General features: G+C 44.9%; 8 protein-coding genes across 8 annotated transcripts, besides 7 other annotated features; 1 reads left to right on the top strand and 7 right to left on the bottom strand.

Moving 5' to 3' along the window:
• Positions 1-65: 65 nt before the first annotated feature.
• Positions 66-3,508, bottom strand: TSTA_127020 (reverse transcriptase, putative; the record flags this gene model as incomplete). Its single annotated transcript, XM_002482941.1, has 2 exons — positions 66-1,338; positions 1,527-3,508. 2 exons carry the CDS (start codon positions 3,506-3,508, stop codon positions 66-68), a joined length of 3,255 nt encoding a protein of 1,084 aa, XP_002482986.1.
• Positions 129-1,415: a mobile genetic element.
• Positions 3,509-4,236: 728 nt separating the features above from the next.
• Positions 4,237-6,919, top strand: TSTA_127010 (uncharacterized protein; the record flags this gene model as incomplete). Its single annotated transcript, XM_002482940.1, has 5 exons — positions 4,237-4,390; positions 4,589-4,898; positions 5,874-6,211; positions 6,401-6,675; positions 6,707-6,919. 5 exons carry the CDS (start codon positions 4,237-4,239, stop codon positions 6,917-6,919), a joined length of 1,290 nt encoding a protein of 429 aa, XP_002482985.1.
• Positions 6,565-7,119: a mobile genetic element.
• Positions 7,120-7,362: 243 nt separating this feature from the next.
• Positions 7,363-7,439: a sequence feature (GA-rich).
• A 265-nt stretch (positions 7,440-7,704) lies between these two features.
• Positions 7,705-7,730: a microsatellite.
• An 835-nt stretch (positions 7,731-8,565) lies between these two features.
• Positions 8,566-9,327, bottom strand: TSTA_127000 (uncharacterized protein; the record flags this gene model as incomplete). The annotated part of the gene is made up of 2 exons (XM_002482939.1): positions 8,566-8,585; positions 8,634-9,327. The coding sequence occupies 2 exons, from the start codon at positions 9,325-9,327 to the stop codon at positions 8,566-8,568; spliced, it is 714 nt and encodes a 237-aa protein (XP_002482984.1).
• Positions 8,587-10,419: a mobile genetic element.
• TSTA_126990 (uncharacterized protein) lies at positions 9,460-11,223 on the bottom strand (the record flags this gene model as incomplete). The annotated part of the gene is made up of 3 exons (XM_002482938.1): positions 9,460-9,888; positions 9,910-10,118; positions 10,227-11,223. The coding sequence occupies 3 exons, from the start codon at positions 11,221-11,223 to the stop codon at positions 9,460-9,462; spliced, it is 1,635 nt and encodes a 544-aa protein (XP_002482983.1).
• Positions 10,612-12,372: a mobile genetic element.
• TSTA_126980 (uncharacterized protein) lies at positions 11,343-12,321 on the bottom strand (the record flags this gene model as incomplete). Its single annotated transcript, XM_002482937.1, has 3 exons — positions 11,343-11,820; positions 11,878-12,037; positions 12,209-12,321. Coding segments are annotated over 3 exons (751 nt in total), but the record flags the coding sequence as incomplete, so codon positions are not given.
• Positions 12,373-12,699: 327 nt separating the features above from the next.
• TSTA_126970 (uncharacterized protein) lies at positions 12,700-13,008 on the bottom strand (the record flags this gene model as incomplete). Its single annotated transcript, XM_002482936.1, has 2 exons — positions 12,700-12,774; positions 12,808-13,008. The coding sequence occupies 2 exons, from the start codon at positions 13,006-13,008 to the stop codon at positions 12,700-12,702; spliced, it is 276 nt and encodes a 91-aa protein (XP_002482981.1).
• A 168-nt stretch (positions 13,009-13,176) lies between these two features.
• TSTA_126960 (uncharacterized protein) lies at positions 13,177-13,903 on the bottom strand (the record flags this gene model as incomplete). Its single annotated transcript, XM_002482935.1, has 3 exons — positions 13,177-13,458; positions 13,586-13,635; positions 13,795-13,903. 3 exons carry the CDS (start codon positions 13,901-13,903, stop codon positions 13,177-13,179), a joined length of 441 nt encoding a protein of 146 aa, XP_002482980.1.
• A 642-nt stretch (positions 13,904-14,545) lies between these two features.
• TSTA_126950 (uncharacterized protein) lies at positions 14,546-15,058 on the bottom strand (the record flags this gene model as incomplete). The annotated part of the gene is made up of 2 exons (XM_002482934.1): positions 14,546-14,671; positions 14,723-15,058. The coding sequence occupies 2 exons, from the start codon at positions 15,056-15,058 to the stop codon at positions 14,546-14,548; spliced, it is 462 nt and encodes a 153-aa protein (XP_002482979.1).
• Positions 14,963-16,870: part of a mobile genetic element that runs on past the window's edge.

Raw genomic sequence — 16,870 nt, 5'->3', positions numbered from 1 at the left:
TGACTGTTGTCGACTTTCGGAAATGGTCAGGGCAGTATTGTTGACGTAGACATGCATTAAAGAGATTAACGAGATAGGCCTCGATAGTAGGGAGCAGCTTTGTAGGACCAGATTGGGGATTCCATCTGGCCTGGTGCTTTGTCGGGCTTCACGTTGGTTACTGCCATTCGGACTTCGTCTAACGTGATTGGTGGCATCGTATACGGTTTGGGATATCTATATTGTGGCCCAATATCTGACAGATCTGCCTCCGGGGGCTCTGGGTGGAGGACCTCTCGGAATAGGGCTGCTTTCTCCTTTGGGGCTGTGTAACTCGTGTTATTGTAGTGTAACGTTGGGGTAAACGTGGCACGTGGTTTGCCCCTATTGCGGACCCAACGGGCAATTCTCCAGAATCCATCTATTGACTCTGTTGCCTGCTCAATTCGTTGGCGATGTAGATCTCGTGCGAGCTCATTGGTGCGCCGTTTCATCTCTTTCCTAGCCTCTGCGTAGTCCTCCCATGCCTGATCTGTATTTATACGACGTGCGTGTCGTCTACACCTAGATACGTGGTGTTTAAGCTTCGCCATCTCTGGGGTGTAGCCCGCTCGTGAGTAGATGCTGATCTGTTTTGTAGGTGTCGCTTGCTCAGCTGCCTGATTGATTGCCTCAACTAGATAGCGGATCGCCTCATTGATCGCCTCATTATCATTGAGCTCCCTTGGGTGCCAATTGTATATGTCCATCAGTTTAAGGAAGAGGTCCCAATCTGTTGCATTCCACTGCTTGCGAACCAATGGAGGAACACGTATAGCTGTAAGGTCAAATTGAGTGGAGATTGGGACATGATCTGCTCCGTACCACCACTCTGGCTTGGTGTCGCAGCTCACTACCCGGTTGGCTAGATTGTGCGATGCCCACACCAGATCAATTGTAGATTTGGCGTTAACCCTCTCGTACGTGATCGTGCCTGGTGGCAAGAGCTGCTCGAGCCCATGCTCATCCATAAGATTAATCAATTCGGTGGCCTCCTCGTCAACGTGTCGGTACCGCGGGCCCGCCCACAGCGGGTGATGTCGGTTGAAGTCCCCCAATACAATATGCTGCGCCCTAGGTGCCATGGCGGTTTGCAGGGCGCTAATTACAGATTCCTCGTTGCTATTGACTCCTGGATTGTATACATTGTGAATATGGATGGTTCCATGGGCGGCTGTATGAAGTGTCAATGTGCTCAGATCTCTATTATGGTATTGGACCTCCCATGTGGCTGGATCTAGCCCTCTATTGACGTAGAAACAGACTCGTGGGCGTTTCTTGTATTCTTCCTTGGGTGTGGGCTGCAGTAGGATATGGAAGCTGCCCTTGAGCGCTAGTGAGTATGTTGTTAGTGGGTCGGTATGTTTGTTGATGTAGGGTTCCTGGATAGCCAGGATATCGTAATTTTGCACCTCGCTCTCACCAAAGAGATGCATCTGGACCTCGTCCCGCGATTTCCAGCAGTTAGCCTGCAGGATTTGTAGTCGATTGGTGTTACGATACATTACTGATTGTTAGCCCAGGTGCTGTCTTCAAGGTTCGTGGTCATTAGCGTATCAGCCTCCTGAGCTGGCTCGATTGGATCCTGAGGGGCTTCGTGGATTGATGGCTGGGTAAGTTCATCCTCAGATGAGTCATCGTCTGGGATCGTACGCACACTCTTACTTCGGCGGACAGTCCTAACAGCTTGCACATGTGAAATTTCTAGTGGAGCAATATCTGATTGCAGAACCGGGGTTCCTGGTGGAGGCTTCGTATTCTGACGTGCACGTGTGTTATATGTATATTTAATCTGGGTCTCAGGTCCTGTCTTAGGTTCAGGATTAGGATCTGCATCTATAACTAGATCTTTATCCCACTGCGCTCTCATAGGCTTTTTCGAGGATCTATTGGTAGGGTCACCTGATGTAGGGCTTATCGGCTCGGGCTCAGATCGTTCTGCCACTCGTTTTTGGGCGGCTGCTGCGCTCTTACTTCTTGAGTTGGCAGATCGACGTGTGGTGGCTGTACGAGCCGGTGCGCGAGGACTTCGCTCTGTATTGGCTGCTTCAGCTGGTGTAGGGTCATTTGGTGAGATGGCTCCGGGCTGACTATTGCCAGGTCGTATCACAGGAGTGTGATATTGTGGGCCGTATGTACGTCGTTGATGTGCCTCTGCGAGGCATGTAGCTCGTATCGGGCACTCCCTCGCGTACGCAAAGTGTTTCGTATTGAGTCTCTTGGCAGGATCTTTGATATGGACATTTTCTGCGGTGCAATTAGCACATTTAGCGTATTCTTTCTCTTTCGGTGTAGGGCAATCCCCTGTATCATGAGATCCAGCGCAGTACGCGCAGCAGATCTGGCGCTGACAGTGCCTGGTGATATGTTTATACATCTGACACTTGAAGCACTGCTGGAGATTGGCTGCTTTGTCGTATATTGAGACATTGTGCTGTCTTCCCTTAATAATAAGGCCGCGTTGGATTGCAAAATTAGCAATCCTTTCATCATCAAATATGACTACAAGGTGGGCATTTGTGAGCTTCTGTTCCTTGATCTTATACTCGCTTAGGAGCCAGCCCGTGTGTGTGACATTCATAGAGGCTGGAAGCTGCGCGAACACCGGGGCGTTCTCTGAGGTAAGCGTGGTTATGAATTGAGGCTGTTTGGGGTTGATATTCGTGTTGACGCCGTGTACGACGACGCCCCATGTACGTTTTTGTATACGTGCTTCGTTTCCGAATGCCCTAATCCAGTCCTTCTTGCGGGTAAGCTGGTCGACGTCGTCCACTGTGCCTAGTAAGAGTATAATATCGCCACTAGGTAGTATACGGGCTGCCGCAATTCGTCGATGTGCGATGGTGGTGTCTTGAGTGCTGCGTATTGCGAGATTTGCCTTCTCCACCACCTTATCCGGGAATCGACGTATCGGGTTGAGGATATTTGGATCGGTATGTTCCAGATAGACCTCTAGGTCCTCCTGGCTTGGATATGGGGTTGATGGCAAGCTTCCTCCACTACTCAATCCCACGCTAGGGACCGTGGGAGGGTTCGAGGGCACCTTACGTCCCCAGGCCTGTACGTACGACTCTGAGCTAGTTGTCACGTGACTGAAGCTTGGAGAATTTTTCGCGGTACGTGTCCCTGGGGATGTTGGGTGGCATATTGCCTCCACCAGGCGGTTCGTGTTGCTTTTGGTCGTAGTAATCTCTCGAGAGGCCTGAGATACCTCTTTCTGCGTCTTTTCCACGTGTAATTCGACCTTCGCGAGCCGCTGCGCTAGTTGCTCATTCGTAGGCGTATTCTTCACCCTTCGAGCCAGGTATAAGAACGCGTCAACCACGGAAGTAGAGAGCTCACGGGGCATGCCAATCTCCAGTGCTTCTTGGTGCTTCTTCAGTGCCTCGAGATCTTTGATGGCTGCAGCTACATATGCGCGTATATCAGGGTCATCTGCAAACCGTGGTTCTGGCCATGGAGTGCCCTTTTTACCTCTTTTCGGGCCCATGCTTCAACCACGTCGATTGAGCAGGCGAAAGTTGGTAAATATACTGTCAAGGAGGTCTATTTTCACTGAGATTCTTTCCAGCAGTACTTTTTACCTGCGTGGGTGCGTTTTCATAGGTGCGCGAGGTTTTCAAACCTCAAGTAATCCCGCGACATTTCGCGGCTAGCCAGATAACGCGGATAGCATGCGGTATTGGCGCAATGTGACCCCCATATACCTCGGTTATATGGGGGTCACCCCTAGCTGAGAAATATTACCAGAAATTTACATCTGTAGCCGTTCGGACTAGTTCTCGTACAAGACCACACCAACGGCATATTTAGACAGGCAGGCGGTCAGGGAGGCGGTCAGTTTCCACGCGAGGTCAATGAGATAATCGGTACGCGTCCGAGTAACCTGGTTTCCAGGATTTGCACGTACAATAACCTATATTGTTGCCCTTATTACTCATACCACTCCTATTTAAGTTGATTTTCAGCTCCCTTACGTGAATATGGAGTCTATTTCTAATGGCTTGTTGGCCGAGCAAGACCGCCAGTTGGAGCTACACGCAAAGATACAGCTGCACAGTCAAAAAGTAGCGCACTGGATTCAGAAAAACCGGCCGGCAGCAACCACCAGGCAGTACGATTCCAGGCAGAAAGAATTCATTGATTTCTGCACAAAAGAAGGCTTTCCTGACGGCTAGGTGGTTACCGAAAAGAAGCTGGTCTATTTTCTAGATCACTATGTCATTAACCGTCCGATTTGGCTGGCCATCGCGATACTTGAGAAATCGTACGGATAGCCAGGGCGCAGCCGTTGTACAAACTCTCGGACTACCATCTGTAAAGGCTTACACTAGTGCCATTGTTGATCTTTGGAGATTCCAGCAATCTCTTGGTACGAATCCCTACCCTAATCCAAGGGGCCATCTAGTCGGAGCTATGATTAAAAACCACTAATTTGATGAGACTCAACAGAAGCGGACCCAATTCACAGACCAAGGTTTTAATACTTTACAGGATGGCTACACATCAGAAAATATCAGAGCAATCATACAATACTGCTGGGCAGGATAGCTATCTGACCAAACAAGAGGCCGGAAACTCCAGGCGCAAGAGGCCTATCTACGTACCACGGTGGATTTCTTATTTGGTCATAATATGCTTCTCCGAGGTGAAGACTGGCGCCATCTAGAACTAGCAGATCTATTCACACTTCGTATGGACGAGGGGCCAACCCCATGTTGGCCGATGATTCTGATGAAGCTTAATGGCAAGACAAATCAATTTGGCCAGCTTAAATATATGGGGGTCGTACAACATAAGGATCCTCTTCTTTGTACGATCTGTCATACTGCTTTCTATCTTTTTCATGGATGGGAGATTATGCATGAGCCGGTGCCGCAGTTTTATCAAAGACAGCAGTGATATAAGTTAATCTTATTCAAAGGGTCTAACTCTGAGCACTCCTTCTCGTACGAAACTCAGTTGAAATGGATTAACCAGGTGTTTCAGAGCATTGGATTAAATTTAAAAAAAGAAGACTCATTCTGGACGATCTAGTGGTGCAAGGCATGCAGAACTACAGGGTGTGGACGAAAATTCAATCTGAAGAGCTGAGCATTGGAACCAGGATAGTATGAGTAATTACTATCTTTCCGAGCTTCCTCGACCATTTATTTGTATACTTGCTAGATTCAAGCCTACAGATTAAGGTAATTATTATCTGCCACGAGCTGCAATTGAACCTCCAGAGACCCTTGTACAAGCTCTCTGGCCATAGATTAATCAATAGCTTGCTTGGTTTTCCCCATCCGAGTCGAATCCGGTGGAATTGAGTAAGCTAGATCTGCCTTCATTACCTCTCCTTGTTCAACAAGGGGTCGAGAAGTATGATCAGGATGATCTAGCTGCTCAAAGCTTTCTCAAGCTTCTTAGCTCTTTTTGTATGGTTATTATACAGCATGCAGTCTTTCTGCAACAGGAATTCCCAGGTCATTCAATGTGGACTCATCCTCTATTCCAACGCTCTGATTTTCAATCCTTTAGCCAACAGATTATTGATCTGGTCCATACAAGCGAAACACCTCATAAAATCAAACTTCGCCAAACTATCCCTCTTGTAGCTAATCATATAACAACTATTGGGGAGAACCTAGAGCATATTATACAATTAAACCATCAGCAAACACAGGACTCAATTTGTGCTATATAGTCTCAGATGGATCAGCTATTTTCTAGGGAGATTATATTTACTGCAAGGCTTACTGGCTCAGACGAAAAACCCAGTACATCTAGTAATACTACTTCTCAATCTACCAAACAAAATACAGCATATACTGTTATATAATCACTCCAAGTTACTCCTAATCCTATACAAGACCACTCTCTGGACATTCATCTACCCAACGAGCCGTCCGGATCTCCCCCTTTCTACCAGATGTCTCGTACAATACAGACTTGCGAGAGCTTTGGGAGGAGTGGCATGTTGGTATTCATGGTAATCCATCTATCCAGTCTCTCGAGGACTCGTACAGATGTCGCTGGAGATCAGATAATAAGGAACGCGTTTTCTTTAGCTGTAGGAAGGTTATCATTGACTGGATACAGGCTCAAGTCTCTAAAGGCATCCTTTTAGCCGACGCAATCGATGAGATTGAACTCATGCGAAGAACCTCGCAGAGGACGCTGTATCAACTGCAGGCTTTACTTAAGAAAGGTGTATAATACTTCCTAGGGCTGGGGCTATATTCAAAATTGTTGCTCATATGAAACAGAGATGGCCTAACATCCACTAGTTAACTACTGTAGTTATTAAGTGTCGGAACGTGAATATCAAACCTAGCGCGTTTCGGCACTGAATATCAGTTAGTCTAACGCGGCACGTGCGTGCCGCGTTTATATGTAGTTAGCTACTCCCCGTCCCCCTTACTCTTGCAGATCGCTAGTAATGGCCGACAAACCAGCCGATTTGCCCGCCGTACACTGGCCCTCCCAAACTCTGAACAGATAAACCCTCTTCAAGCACACCATCAGTTCCTCCGCTCCTCACTCTCATACGGACACGGGAAAGAGGTCTTCGATGCAGAAGCAGAAGCAGCTCTAGCTGGCGCTCAAGCAGCAATAGCGTACCCAACAGCTCAATTTGCTACCAACCTATGGATCTGCCTTGACAACCTGGAAGTTGCCATATGCCTTCTATCTCCCTCTATAGGATCTTCCTAAGAAATCTTTGAATCCTTCCGCACCCTTGCAGCCGCCTGGCCACTTCGCAAAAGGCTTCCTCATACTAAAAGCGGATCTATCCAAATCCGATGGGTCCCTGGACACGCCAGGATCCCTGAGAACGAAGCGGCTAATCTCGCTGCTAAAGAGGGAGCTGCCTCAATCCCTCCTGCTCCTCACAAATCCTCATACGCCTCGCTAAAGAGATACGCCAAGACTCAATCCCTATCCGCTGCTCAGTCACAATAGGAGAAGGTGGCACCACAGAGCTATCAAGATCTAGAAATAACCACTTCCCTTAAGCGCCCTAGGGAGCTTCAACTCAACCGACTTGACCTTGGCCATGTTATTGCGGCCTGTACTGGTTATGGAGACTTTGCAGACTACCATGAACACTTCAACCATGATGATGCTTATCTTCTCTGCCGATGCGGAGCATGAAAAGCACCTCTGCACTTCTTCTTCTGTCATATAGCTAAGAGATGAGCCCCTCAGCCTCCTGGGCCCCCTTCTGAGGTCATCTCTTTTCTCTTAGGCACTACTAAAGAAGCACAAAAGCTAGCCACATGGCTAGCAGAGACCCACTTCTATGAGGATATCTGCCCTCGCCAACCTCTCCTTAGCACCTAGCTAAGATAGCCCTACTCTTCCTTTATATTTCTCTTCTCCTTCTTTCTTTCTTTTCTCCTTCTTTCTTTCTCTTCTCTTCTTTCTTTCCCTCTCTGCAAAACTTACTGTTCAGTTATAATAGTGGTGGAGTAATAGGTCATGGAGTGTATGCGGACCATTGCAGCTGGCAAATACCTAAAACCCACTCAAAGTGGACCTCCCTGTAAGACCACGGCAGCTATGGAAATGCGCCAAAGAGTCTCTTATTTGTACATAAATCTGATAGGACCCGAAACCCGAGGCTTACCCCTCGGCGGCCTATGTCCCAGTAGGGATCGGTGGGAAGCGTGCGAGTCACGAACCACGGCCGTTAAATATACACACACACACACACACACACACACCCCTTACTCTTGGGGGGCAGTCATCAATATCAGGAATTCTATACCATATTGATCAGGCTCGTCAGCTCGTCGGAATAGCTGTTCTACGTGACTAGTGCTAGCGACCTAGACGTAGATAAACCGACATTAAGTAAGTTAATCCAAGCTCTCTTAGGCTTACATAAAGAAGGTTTTATTGGTGACCTCACTCAGTCAAGATAGGCAATGTATGTATAGTTTGGCCGCAACGGGTCACCTGTCGTTGAGGTCTTACGCGCAAAGCGTATGACCACAACGTCAGAGAGGGCCCCGTCCGCGCTCCCTTGTGGGGAGGCAATTGTCTATATTGTAATGGCACTATGAATCTATGTACATAGGGAGGTGGGTGGGAAAAACCAAGTCTTGACTGCGTGAGAGATGACGAGCAACTTGCGGAGGGGAGCGGCTGACTCTCGTGAGGCAGTTGTAAAAAGGAAGAACCCCGCAGTAGCAGGACGTTAGGTGAAGACTAATCCGCAGTGTATTGGAATCTTTTGGTACTAGTCCGAACGGGGTTAGGCTCTGATAGGAGTTGTACAATTTGGGTGAGGAATAATTGACTCTGATTTGCACGTCTTCTAAAATATAGCTAACTACACATCTTGATCCTCTTTATATACACATCATAGTGGCAAAGTATCACGGATTTACGGGATAAATGACCATCCTGACTCCAAACTGTAGGCTTGAGTTTGGCTCTCATGTTCTCACGGATATGTCGTTATTCCGAGGAATCATGATTAGTAATGACATCCTGATTGGGATTAGCGTATCAAATATCCAACACACCCCTCCAGGAATGGAAGCTTAGAGCTTTTTATTCCTGTGTCAAATGGCCTATATTCACTAGTCCTTGGTGTTTTCTCCAATCTAGGAACGGCTGACCGCGTAGGATCTTGGTAAGTCCATCTGCAGCCATTCGCTTGGTGTCCACCCATTCAATCCGGAGGCGCTTCTTGGAGATCTCTTGCCTTAGCCAGTGATGATATATATCAACATGTTTGAGATTCGTTCGAAACTGCGGTTCTTCACTAGTCAATAGTGCAACAGTCTGCTTGTTATCGCATTGGATAGAGAGCTCTCTATCAGGCTTGAAGCCAATTGACCTGAAAACACGTTTCCAAACTTGAAGCCTCTTGGCGGCCTTGGTGGCAGCTCGGAGTTCGGCTTTGGTGGTTGATGTCGTGACTAGGCGTTGTTTTGTGGCTCTCCAGTCGACTGAGCCCCCATATATTTGGACTAAATAACCCTTGGAACTTGTATGGTCGGGGTTGTCTCCAAATGAGGCATCTGAGGCACATATAAATGCGTCTTTCTTAGGATTTTGTGGTGGTGAGAATTCAATAGCTAGGAAGCGAGTATTATAAAGATATTGGATAACCCTCCTTATCTGCTGGAAATGGGCGATTGAAGGATTTTTTGTATATTTAGCTAGTTCGTTGACAGCCTTTGCAATGTCGATCCGTGTCATGATAGAGGCATACAGGGCGGATTCAACAAGCTCTTGATAGGCGTGAATCTCTTGATTAGTTGCTTCTCCTTTTGAGGCCTCAATATTGCCAGATATTGGTGTGTCCATGTTGTTCGTGGTGTTGATATTGAACTGACTGGCTATCTTCGCGATATAGGAATCCTGACAGAGCTAAATCTTTCTCTGGACTCAGTCATGAAGGATCCTAATGTTCAGAAACCATTTGAATTTATCCATTTTTCAGAGCTCGTATTTGCTCGTAAGGCCTTTCTCAGTTTCTTCGAAAATAGCTTGTTTTTTGTCCTTGTTGTAGAACACAAGGATGTCATCAACAAAAAATAGTATAAGAACGCCATTTTTGATAAATAGACATTCTTCATCAGGTATTGGAACAAATCCCAGACTTAATAAGGTCGTTGTTAGTTCTTTCTGCCATAACCAAGGACTTCTCTGTAATCTATATAGAGCTCGCCGTAATTTTATGACCTTGCTACTTTGTTTGAAGCCATCTGGACACAATGTATAAACCTCCTCATCCAATAGACTGTTTATGAAGGCATTTATGGCATCGTATTGTACAATCTCCAAGTCGAATATAGTGGCTAGAGCCATCATCAGCCTAAAATTTTGGGCTGCCAGTGTGGCTGCTCGCTTCTCGAGCTCATTGGGCTGTTATAGATTACCACGCACACAGATCCTTGCTTTGAACTTTGAAATTTTGCCATACTTGTCAAATTTGTATTTGAAAACCCATGTCAGTGGTAGAATATGCTTATTTTGAGGTCTAGGAACAAACTCAAACATGCCTTTCTTGTTTAAAGCTTTAAACTTGGTTTTCGCAGCTTGTATGAACTGATTTTTGAATTTGTGTCGTAAAATGCCTGTCCAATTCTTAGGTTCTGGTAGAAGCTATTCTGTAAGTGGTTTTTCAAGCTTTTCTAGTGCAGCTAAAAGGATTTTGTCCGTTGTCGAATCTTGTAGCAACTTTTGCCTGGCTAAAAATGCACGGCTGAGTTTTTTGTGCTTCTTCCTTGATAAAGAGCTTGATTCTGGACTTAGGGCTCTTTTTGACGGTACTCGAATCCTGGGTCCTGTCACTATATTGCTTTCTGAGAGGTCCGCGTTAATCTCCTGTGCTCGAGAGGTACTAAGGGGTTCCTGAGTTCCTGTTGACTCATTCTTTTCGCTTGAATGCTGAGAGGCTCCTTGAGGCGGGGTAGGTAAGTTGTTGTTGACATTATTTGCTTTTTCTGCATCATGATTGGCTGAAAGCCTTTCCATGGTCACAGGACTTGAAGATTGAGGAAGCTGTTTGTCGCTAGGGATATTCTTATCCTTGTCAACTTCTTCCTTGATATTTTCCTCATGCTCCACCCCTCCAGCTGAGTCAATTTTCAACTTCTTCACCACAGATTTCTTATGATTGTCAATTTGTGTCGCTTCTTGGGCTTCATTTTCTGGATTTTCATGGTCAATATCTATAGTATCCTGATCTGGCTGGGTTGGTTCATCAATCTCCATGTTTTGTGGCACATCTTGTTGTATATCCAGTGCTTGACCTGGCCTGCTAATATCCATAGAATCATGAGGTAATGTGCCTTCAGTATTTTCAATATTTGACACAACTGGGCTGACCATGCTTTGTAGATTCATATCTTCGTCAACTGAGTCAATTATATTGTTTTGCTCGATGTCTTCAAGATTTGGTATGTCAATGTTATCAATATATCTCTGCACATCTTCTCTGACAATCTCTTTAACAAATAGATGTTCTAGGTCATATTTCTTCGTCTCGTCGAAGATGACGTCTCTGGCGCGTATGACTTTCGATCCATTAGATCTAGTAGTCCATACCTTCCAGATATTGTGAGCTTTATATCCCACCAAGAATCCTATCTGGGCGCGCAGAGCCATCTTCTCGCTTTTCTTAGTGTCCACTCTGACATATGCCTTAGATCCGAATAGAAACAGATTCCCAACGTATGGTTTCGTCCCATGAGCCATCTCATATGCTGTCTTATAGCCCAAGGCTTTTATCAGAGTTCTGTTTAGGATCCAAACGGCAGCTTTTATAGCCTCTGGCTATAATCCTTGAGGTAAATTAGCTTCCTGGATTAGGCTACAAGATTTCATGCTGATAATTCCTCCAGCTCGCTCGCTTGGGCCGTTTTGCTCTAGTGTATCTAGCACGGTGACAATCAGTCTGATTTTTCTCTTTTGAGAATAGTCCCTGAAGCTAATTCCATTAAGCGATGACTCTCCATCTAGTTGGATCTCCTCAATCCTTGTCTTGAAGGTATGTTTGATCTCTTCAATCATGTTTTCAAGGTTGAAGTTGACTGACTTTGTACGAGTTGTCATTAGGATGTGAAACTTCGTGTATGGGTTAACAGCATGCAATGCATATGAATTCTTGTTTATTGCAAGATTCATGACAATAATATCCACAAATAACTTTTGGAATAGCCTTGTCGGTGGCGTCATTAGAACTCTGCTGATTTTCTTGCGTATCTTGATAATTGCATAGACTTCGCATTTTTCCTTGAATCCTTCCTTGTTCCTTTTTTGGAACAATGCGGTAATGTTTGCTTCCTTAGTGGCCTTCTTTATGTTTTCAATCAATTTATTAGATATATGAGCGAATCTCTTATGTTATACCTGTGTGGGATCCTTCAGTATTCTTTTGTCAAACGAACTTAAGGCTAACTCCTTTGATAGGGATGTCTTAGAATTCTTATTTGAGTTCCATTCAAGTAGATATAGCTTGCCAGTGCATTTGACATGGCAAAGGTCCTTATTTGTTTGCTCGCTCCATAATCTGTTGGTTTTTCTATTATATTTAATACTGTGGCTCCGAAGCTGGCTCATTAAGATAATTATTGTAGGAAACCCTTCCACATATCACATTTCCAAGATCTATATTCCTTTGCATATAACTTTATCGCTAATAGGATCTGTTAGGTAAAGAATGTACTGTCCTGGTCCATACATTTGGATCTCTATTTTTCTGGCCATGATTATTTGAACATTCAACTGCATATTAATAAGCTTATCCCATTTATTGGTGATATGAACTGTTGCTCCACTGTCGAGTAAGGTCATCTCCTTAATATCAAGATTTCTGCTTGAGGCTGACAGTGCTGTACTGATCGGTAGATTTAGAGATGGTTGCTTGGCGTTGAGAAGTATGCCAATATACTCATCCAAATTATACAATAAATTTGCTGATTCTTTATTCCTATTGTCATTCTTAGCATTAGTTAAAAATGAGACTTTCGTCCCACTACTGCCTTCTTTTTCTAGTTTCTTCTTGATTCTTTGGAGCATTTTTGCTCTGGGATGTCCATGACGTCGCTCTAGTTACTCGAACTTTTTCTGTATGGCTTCATCTGGTTTCCAATTGATGGTATGTTTCTTCAAATTCATATATAGGTAATCTTTAAATAGATGTTCCTGACCGTATATATAGATTCTCATCTTTTATTTGAGTGTTGTGTCTTGTTTTTCCTTCTCTGTCTGGTCGGATTTATTGCCAAATGTCGCCATAGCAATATCCTGTCTAGAAGGTAGATTAGATTTAGTATACACCTCTTCCCATTGTTCGAATTGACTAATAATCTTATTAACTGTTGGTATTTCTATTAGATTGGTAGCTCCAGAATTAAGATCGAATTCAATCATACAGATGGTCCATGTCTCATAGAACTTAGGTAAAACATTCTCAGTTGTTTTGATGAAATCCCTGGTTAATCGGTTGTCCGGAATCTTAGTGAATTTGGCGAATTTCATGTCAATTATTAAATCTCGCTATTTCTAAATTAACTCTTTTGGTTTTAAGGAATTTTTCATCATTATGAGCTCTCGATGCTGCTCAGTTAACAAGGCTCTTTCTCGGTTTGGCTTTGGAGCAAGCTCTTTCTTAAGCTTTCGTATTATTTCAGAAACTTTGCTAATTTCTCAAATCATAGGCTTATGTCCAATGTACACAGTGTCAAGAATATAAGAACATATATACTTCATACATTTCTGGTGTTTCTCGTACCGACTGAGTTGTCGTTTGTATGTGTTGGATTTAATCTGATATTTCTGTAATAATAGCTGCGCTTCACTTGTTTTACTGAAGTCTATCTTAGGCGCAACTGGCTCCGTAGGCTTGGCTGGTGTGGACTCAAGTACCATCCAGTTTGGGTCAGGGTTAATGTATTCCCATACATTCTCCTTCATTGCCTCCGTGCTAAGCTATTCGATCTATTTTCTCCAGTCATTTGTCATTTTTAGGATTATAATATTCTTCCTGGTATCCATTGCTAATATCTTGTATTGCTCCTGGATCGTTTTGAACTATATCATAATTGAGGACGCTCACTGGTTTGGTATCGTGGCTGGCTGTACAAGATTTCCGAATTGAGGATTGATCTGTGAATAGCTTCAAGTGTAGCTTATAGTGATCCCGGGCTTATAACTATTGGAATCTTTTGGTACTAGTCCGAATGGGGTTAGGCTCTGATAGGAGTTGTATAATTTAGGTGAGGAATAATTGACTCTGATTTGCACGTCTTCTAAAATATAGCTAACTACACATCTTGATCCTCTTTATATACACATCATAGTGGCAAAGTATCACGGATTTACGGGATAAATGACTATCCTGACTCCAAACTATAGGCTTGAGTTTGGCTCTCATGTTCTCACGGATATGTCGTTATTCCGAGGAATCATGATTAGTAATGACATCCTGATTGGGATTAGCGTATCAAATATCCAACACAGTGTGATCGTCACGTGAGGCAACCCCAATAAAACAATCTCATTTATGAGCGGCAGAAAATAAGTACGCTAGTAAAATAATACAATATTTGACCCGTAGTAATTCTGGATATTTTCACCTTGGCGTTTCTCGGCTGGATTTAGTATGGTGTCTCAGACATGTCGGTAAGAAATCTGACCCCTGTGAAAGGGTCAATCTTACTGTATTGCTGAGCTGAGCTACATACAATGAGGTACACGTACACGAGAATATTTGACATGGAGAGAAAAAGAAAGGAAGGAAACAAGCTCTCGATCCAGCCACAGAGATCTATATAATCTCTGTGCGTGGCACCTTGCTAAATACAGTACCGCTCTGGCGGTTCCCTATCTGGCAACCCGTAGGGCTGCAGCCCTACGACGGGAATGGCTTCACCTTTGACCTGGTACGGAGCCGGGACGGAGATGGCTCTATCACATCACTCCCCCCTCCCCAAGACGCTTGCCCGCGAGCATCTGACACTGGAGCGTCGTCATCCACATGGTCATCAACAAAACAGTCCTCCTCAGCTACTTCAATCTACTCACTCAACTGGATTGGTGGTCCTGCTGCTTTTAGGTTGCTGTCATAAAAAGCCTTTAACGCTAGGGGCGCGTTCTTGAGGTATCCGGCTGGGTACCATTTTGGATCCGGATCTCGGCCAACCTAGTCGATCCAATATTGCAGCTTCTTTCGCGATATCCGTGAAGCAATAACTCTCTCGATTTCCCATTCCGACTGACCATTAATGCGGAGCTCTGGTCCTTCGTCCGCGATCTGATCTTCTATTGGCTCCTTCGTCGCTGCTAAACGTAGCTTCTTGGGCGAAAATATTGGGTGCACTCTCATGCCCTTTGGCAGCTTGAGTTCGAAAGCATGGCCTACTTGTCGCACTATTAGGAAGGGTCCCTCTTGCTGGTGACCTAGCTTGCGGCCCGGCCATCTAGTATCCCATCCCTCATTTGTCACATACACCATGTCTCCCACCGAGAAGTTGATTGGCCAACGTTTCTTGTTGGCCTGCGTCGCCTGGCGCTCTTGAGCTTTCTTCATATTGCCTCTTGCGAACTCCCAAATCTCCTATATCCACCGAGTCCATGCCTGAGCTTCCTTCTCATTCAGTGTCAACTTCCGTGGCGGCACCGGGTCTGTCCAGTCAAACGACATTCATAGTTGATACCCTTTCTCAATTATAAATGGTGATAAACCCACGGAGGCTTGTGGCAAAGCCGCGGCTGCAAAGTCGACAATTAGCAAGTACTCTGACCAATCATCTATTATAAAATTGACATATGGTCGTAACCTCTGCTGTAAGTACTAATTGGCAATCTCCGTCTGTCTGTCCGTAGGCGCATGGCGAGCTATAGATAACTTAATCTTAATTCGCAGGATTCGACAAACTTCGTTCTAAAACTCTGACACAAACTGTCCACCCTGGTCGGATACAATACTATTAGATAATCCTGTCCATGGGAACACAAACCAGATCCATAATTGTGCCATCTCCTTTGCAGTCGTTGTCTTCTTGTGGTAGGGCATGGAGACGGGTCTCTTGCTTAAGCGGTCCACCATCACAAAGACCATGTTAAACCTATAACAATCCTTTGGTAGCTCCATGAAATCCATTGACAAATACTGCCATGGTCTCTCTGGTATGGGCAATGGCTTAAGCAATCCTGAGGCTCTGTCCCTCTAAGTGGTGATACGTCTGTATGTTCTGCAATTATTAATATAGCGTTCCACATTAGTACTTCAAGATGGCCAGTAGAAGCGCTCTCAGAAAAGCTTCATCATCTTATCCCATCCTGGATGCGCTGTTGACGGGGGTCAGTGTATCTCATCCATTAGTTGTGCTCGTAGGTCTCCCTCATCAGGGACATAAAGGTGGTCTTGGAAAAGAAGTCATTGATCCTCCACATGCCATTTAGAGTTCTTTTCCTCCAAGAGATCCTTTACTTCCTGTATGATGGCGAATCTCTTATTAGCCTCAAGCACCTGATCAATCACATTCTTATCCCTGCCCGCGTCCTGCAGATCTATAAAAGCTAACTCCATTATAATCTGCTCATCCAGACACTCTATAGGTAACAAAGTGAGATTCCTATAATTAAGATTCCTTGCTCCTTTGTTCTTCCATCGCGTTAACGTGTCGGCTAATATATTCGCCTTCCCTAGATGATATTTCAAGACAAAATAGAATTCTTGGAGGAATTTGTACCACCGCACTTGCCTCGCACTCAGCGCCTTGGTTGTCATAAAATACTCCAACACGTGATAATCCAACAAGACTTCAAAACGCTCCTGCCGCTGTAGTCCCATAAGCTCCAGCCTCTATTCATGGAATGCCTTGACGATCGCCAGCATTTCCTTATCATATATATTGTAGTTATGCTTAGTAGAGCTCATGGCTGCGGAATAGTATCTAACTGGATGCCACTCTCCATCATCACATAGTTGAGATAGAATAGCTGCGACTACTCCATCAGAGGCATCTATTTTAACACATGTAGATCTCTCTAGATTGTAATGCACCAATACTGGCGCCATGGCCAATGCAGTCTTAAGCTTCTTGAATACTTCTTGACACTGGCTAGCCTATACGAAGGGAACATCCTGTCTTGTGAGACGATGTAGGGGGCGAGCTATCCAACTGTACTCCGCTATAAACTTCCAGTAGAAATTGCAGAAGCCTAAAAACGATTGTACCCCGACCACTATCATAGGTGCTTTCCAAGAGATAACTGTCTCAACCTTCGCGGGGTTAACCTGAATGCCTTTAGGTATAATAATAAAGCCCAAGTATTTTATAGTGGTAATGTGGAATTCGTACTTCTTGATGCTTGCTTGCAATCCTGCGTCGCGCAG

The sequence above is a fragment of the Talaromyces stipitatus genome, genomic scaffold (assembly GCF_000003125.1).
Source record: "Talaromyces stipitatus ATCC 10500 scf_1105507295555 genomic scaffold, whole genome shotgun sequence".
Classification (NCBI taxonomy): Eukaryota; Fungi; Ascomycota; class Eurotiomycetes; order Eurotiales; family Trichocomaceae; genus Talaromyces; species Talaromyces stipitatus.
Note: the sequence above shows the minus strand (reverse complement) of the source record. Positions and strands in the feature narration are given on the sequence as shown.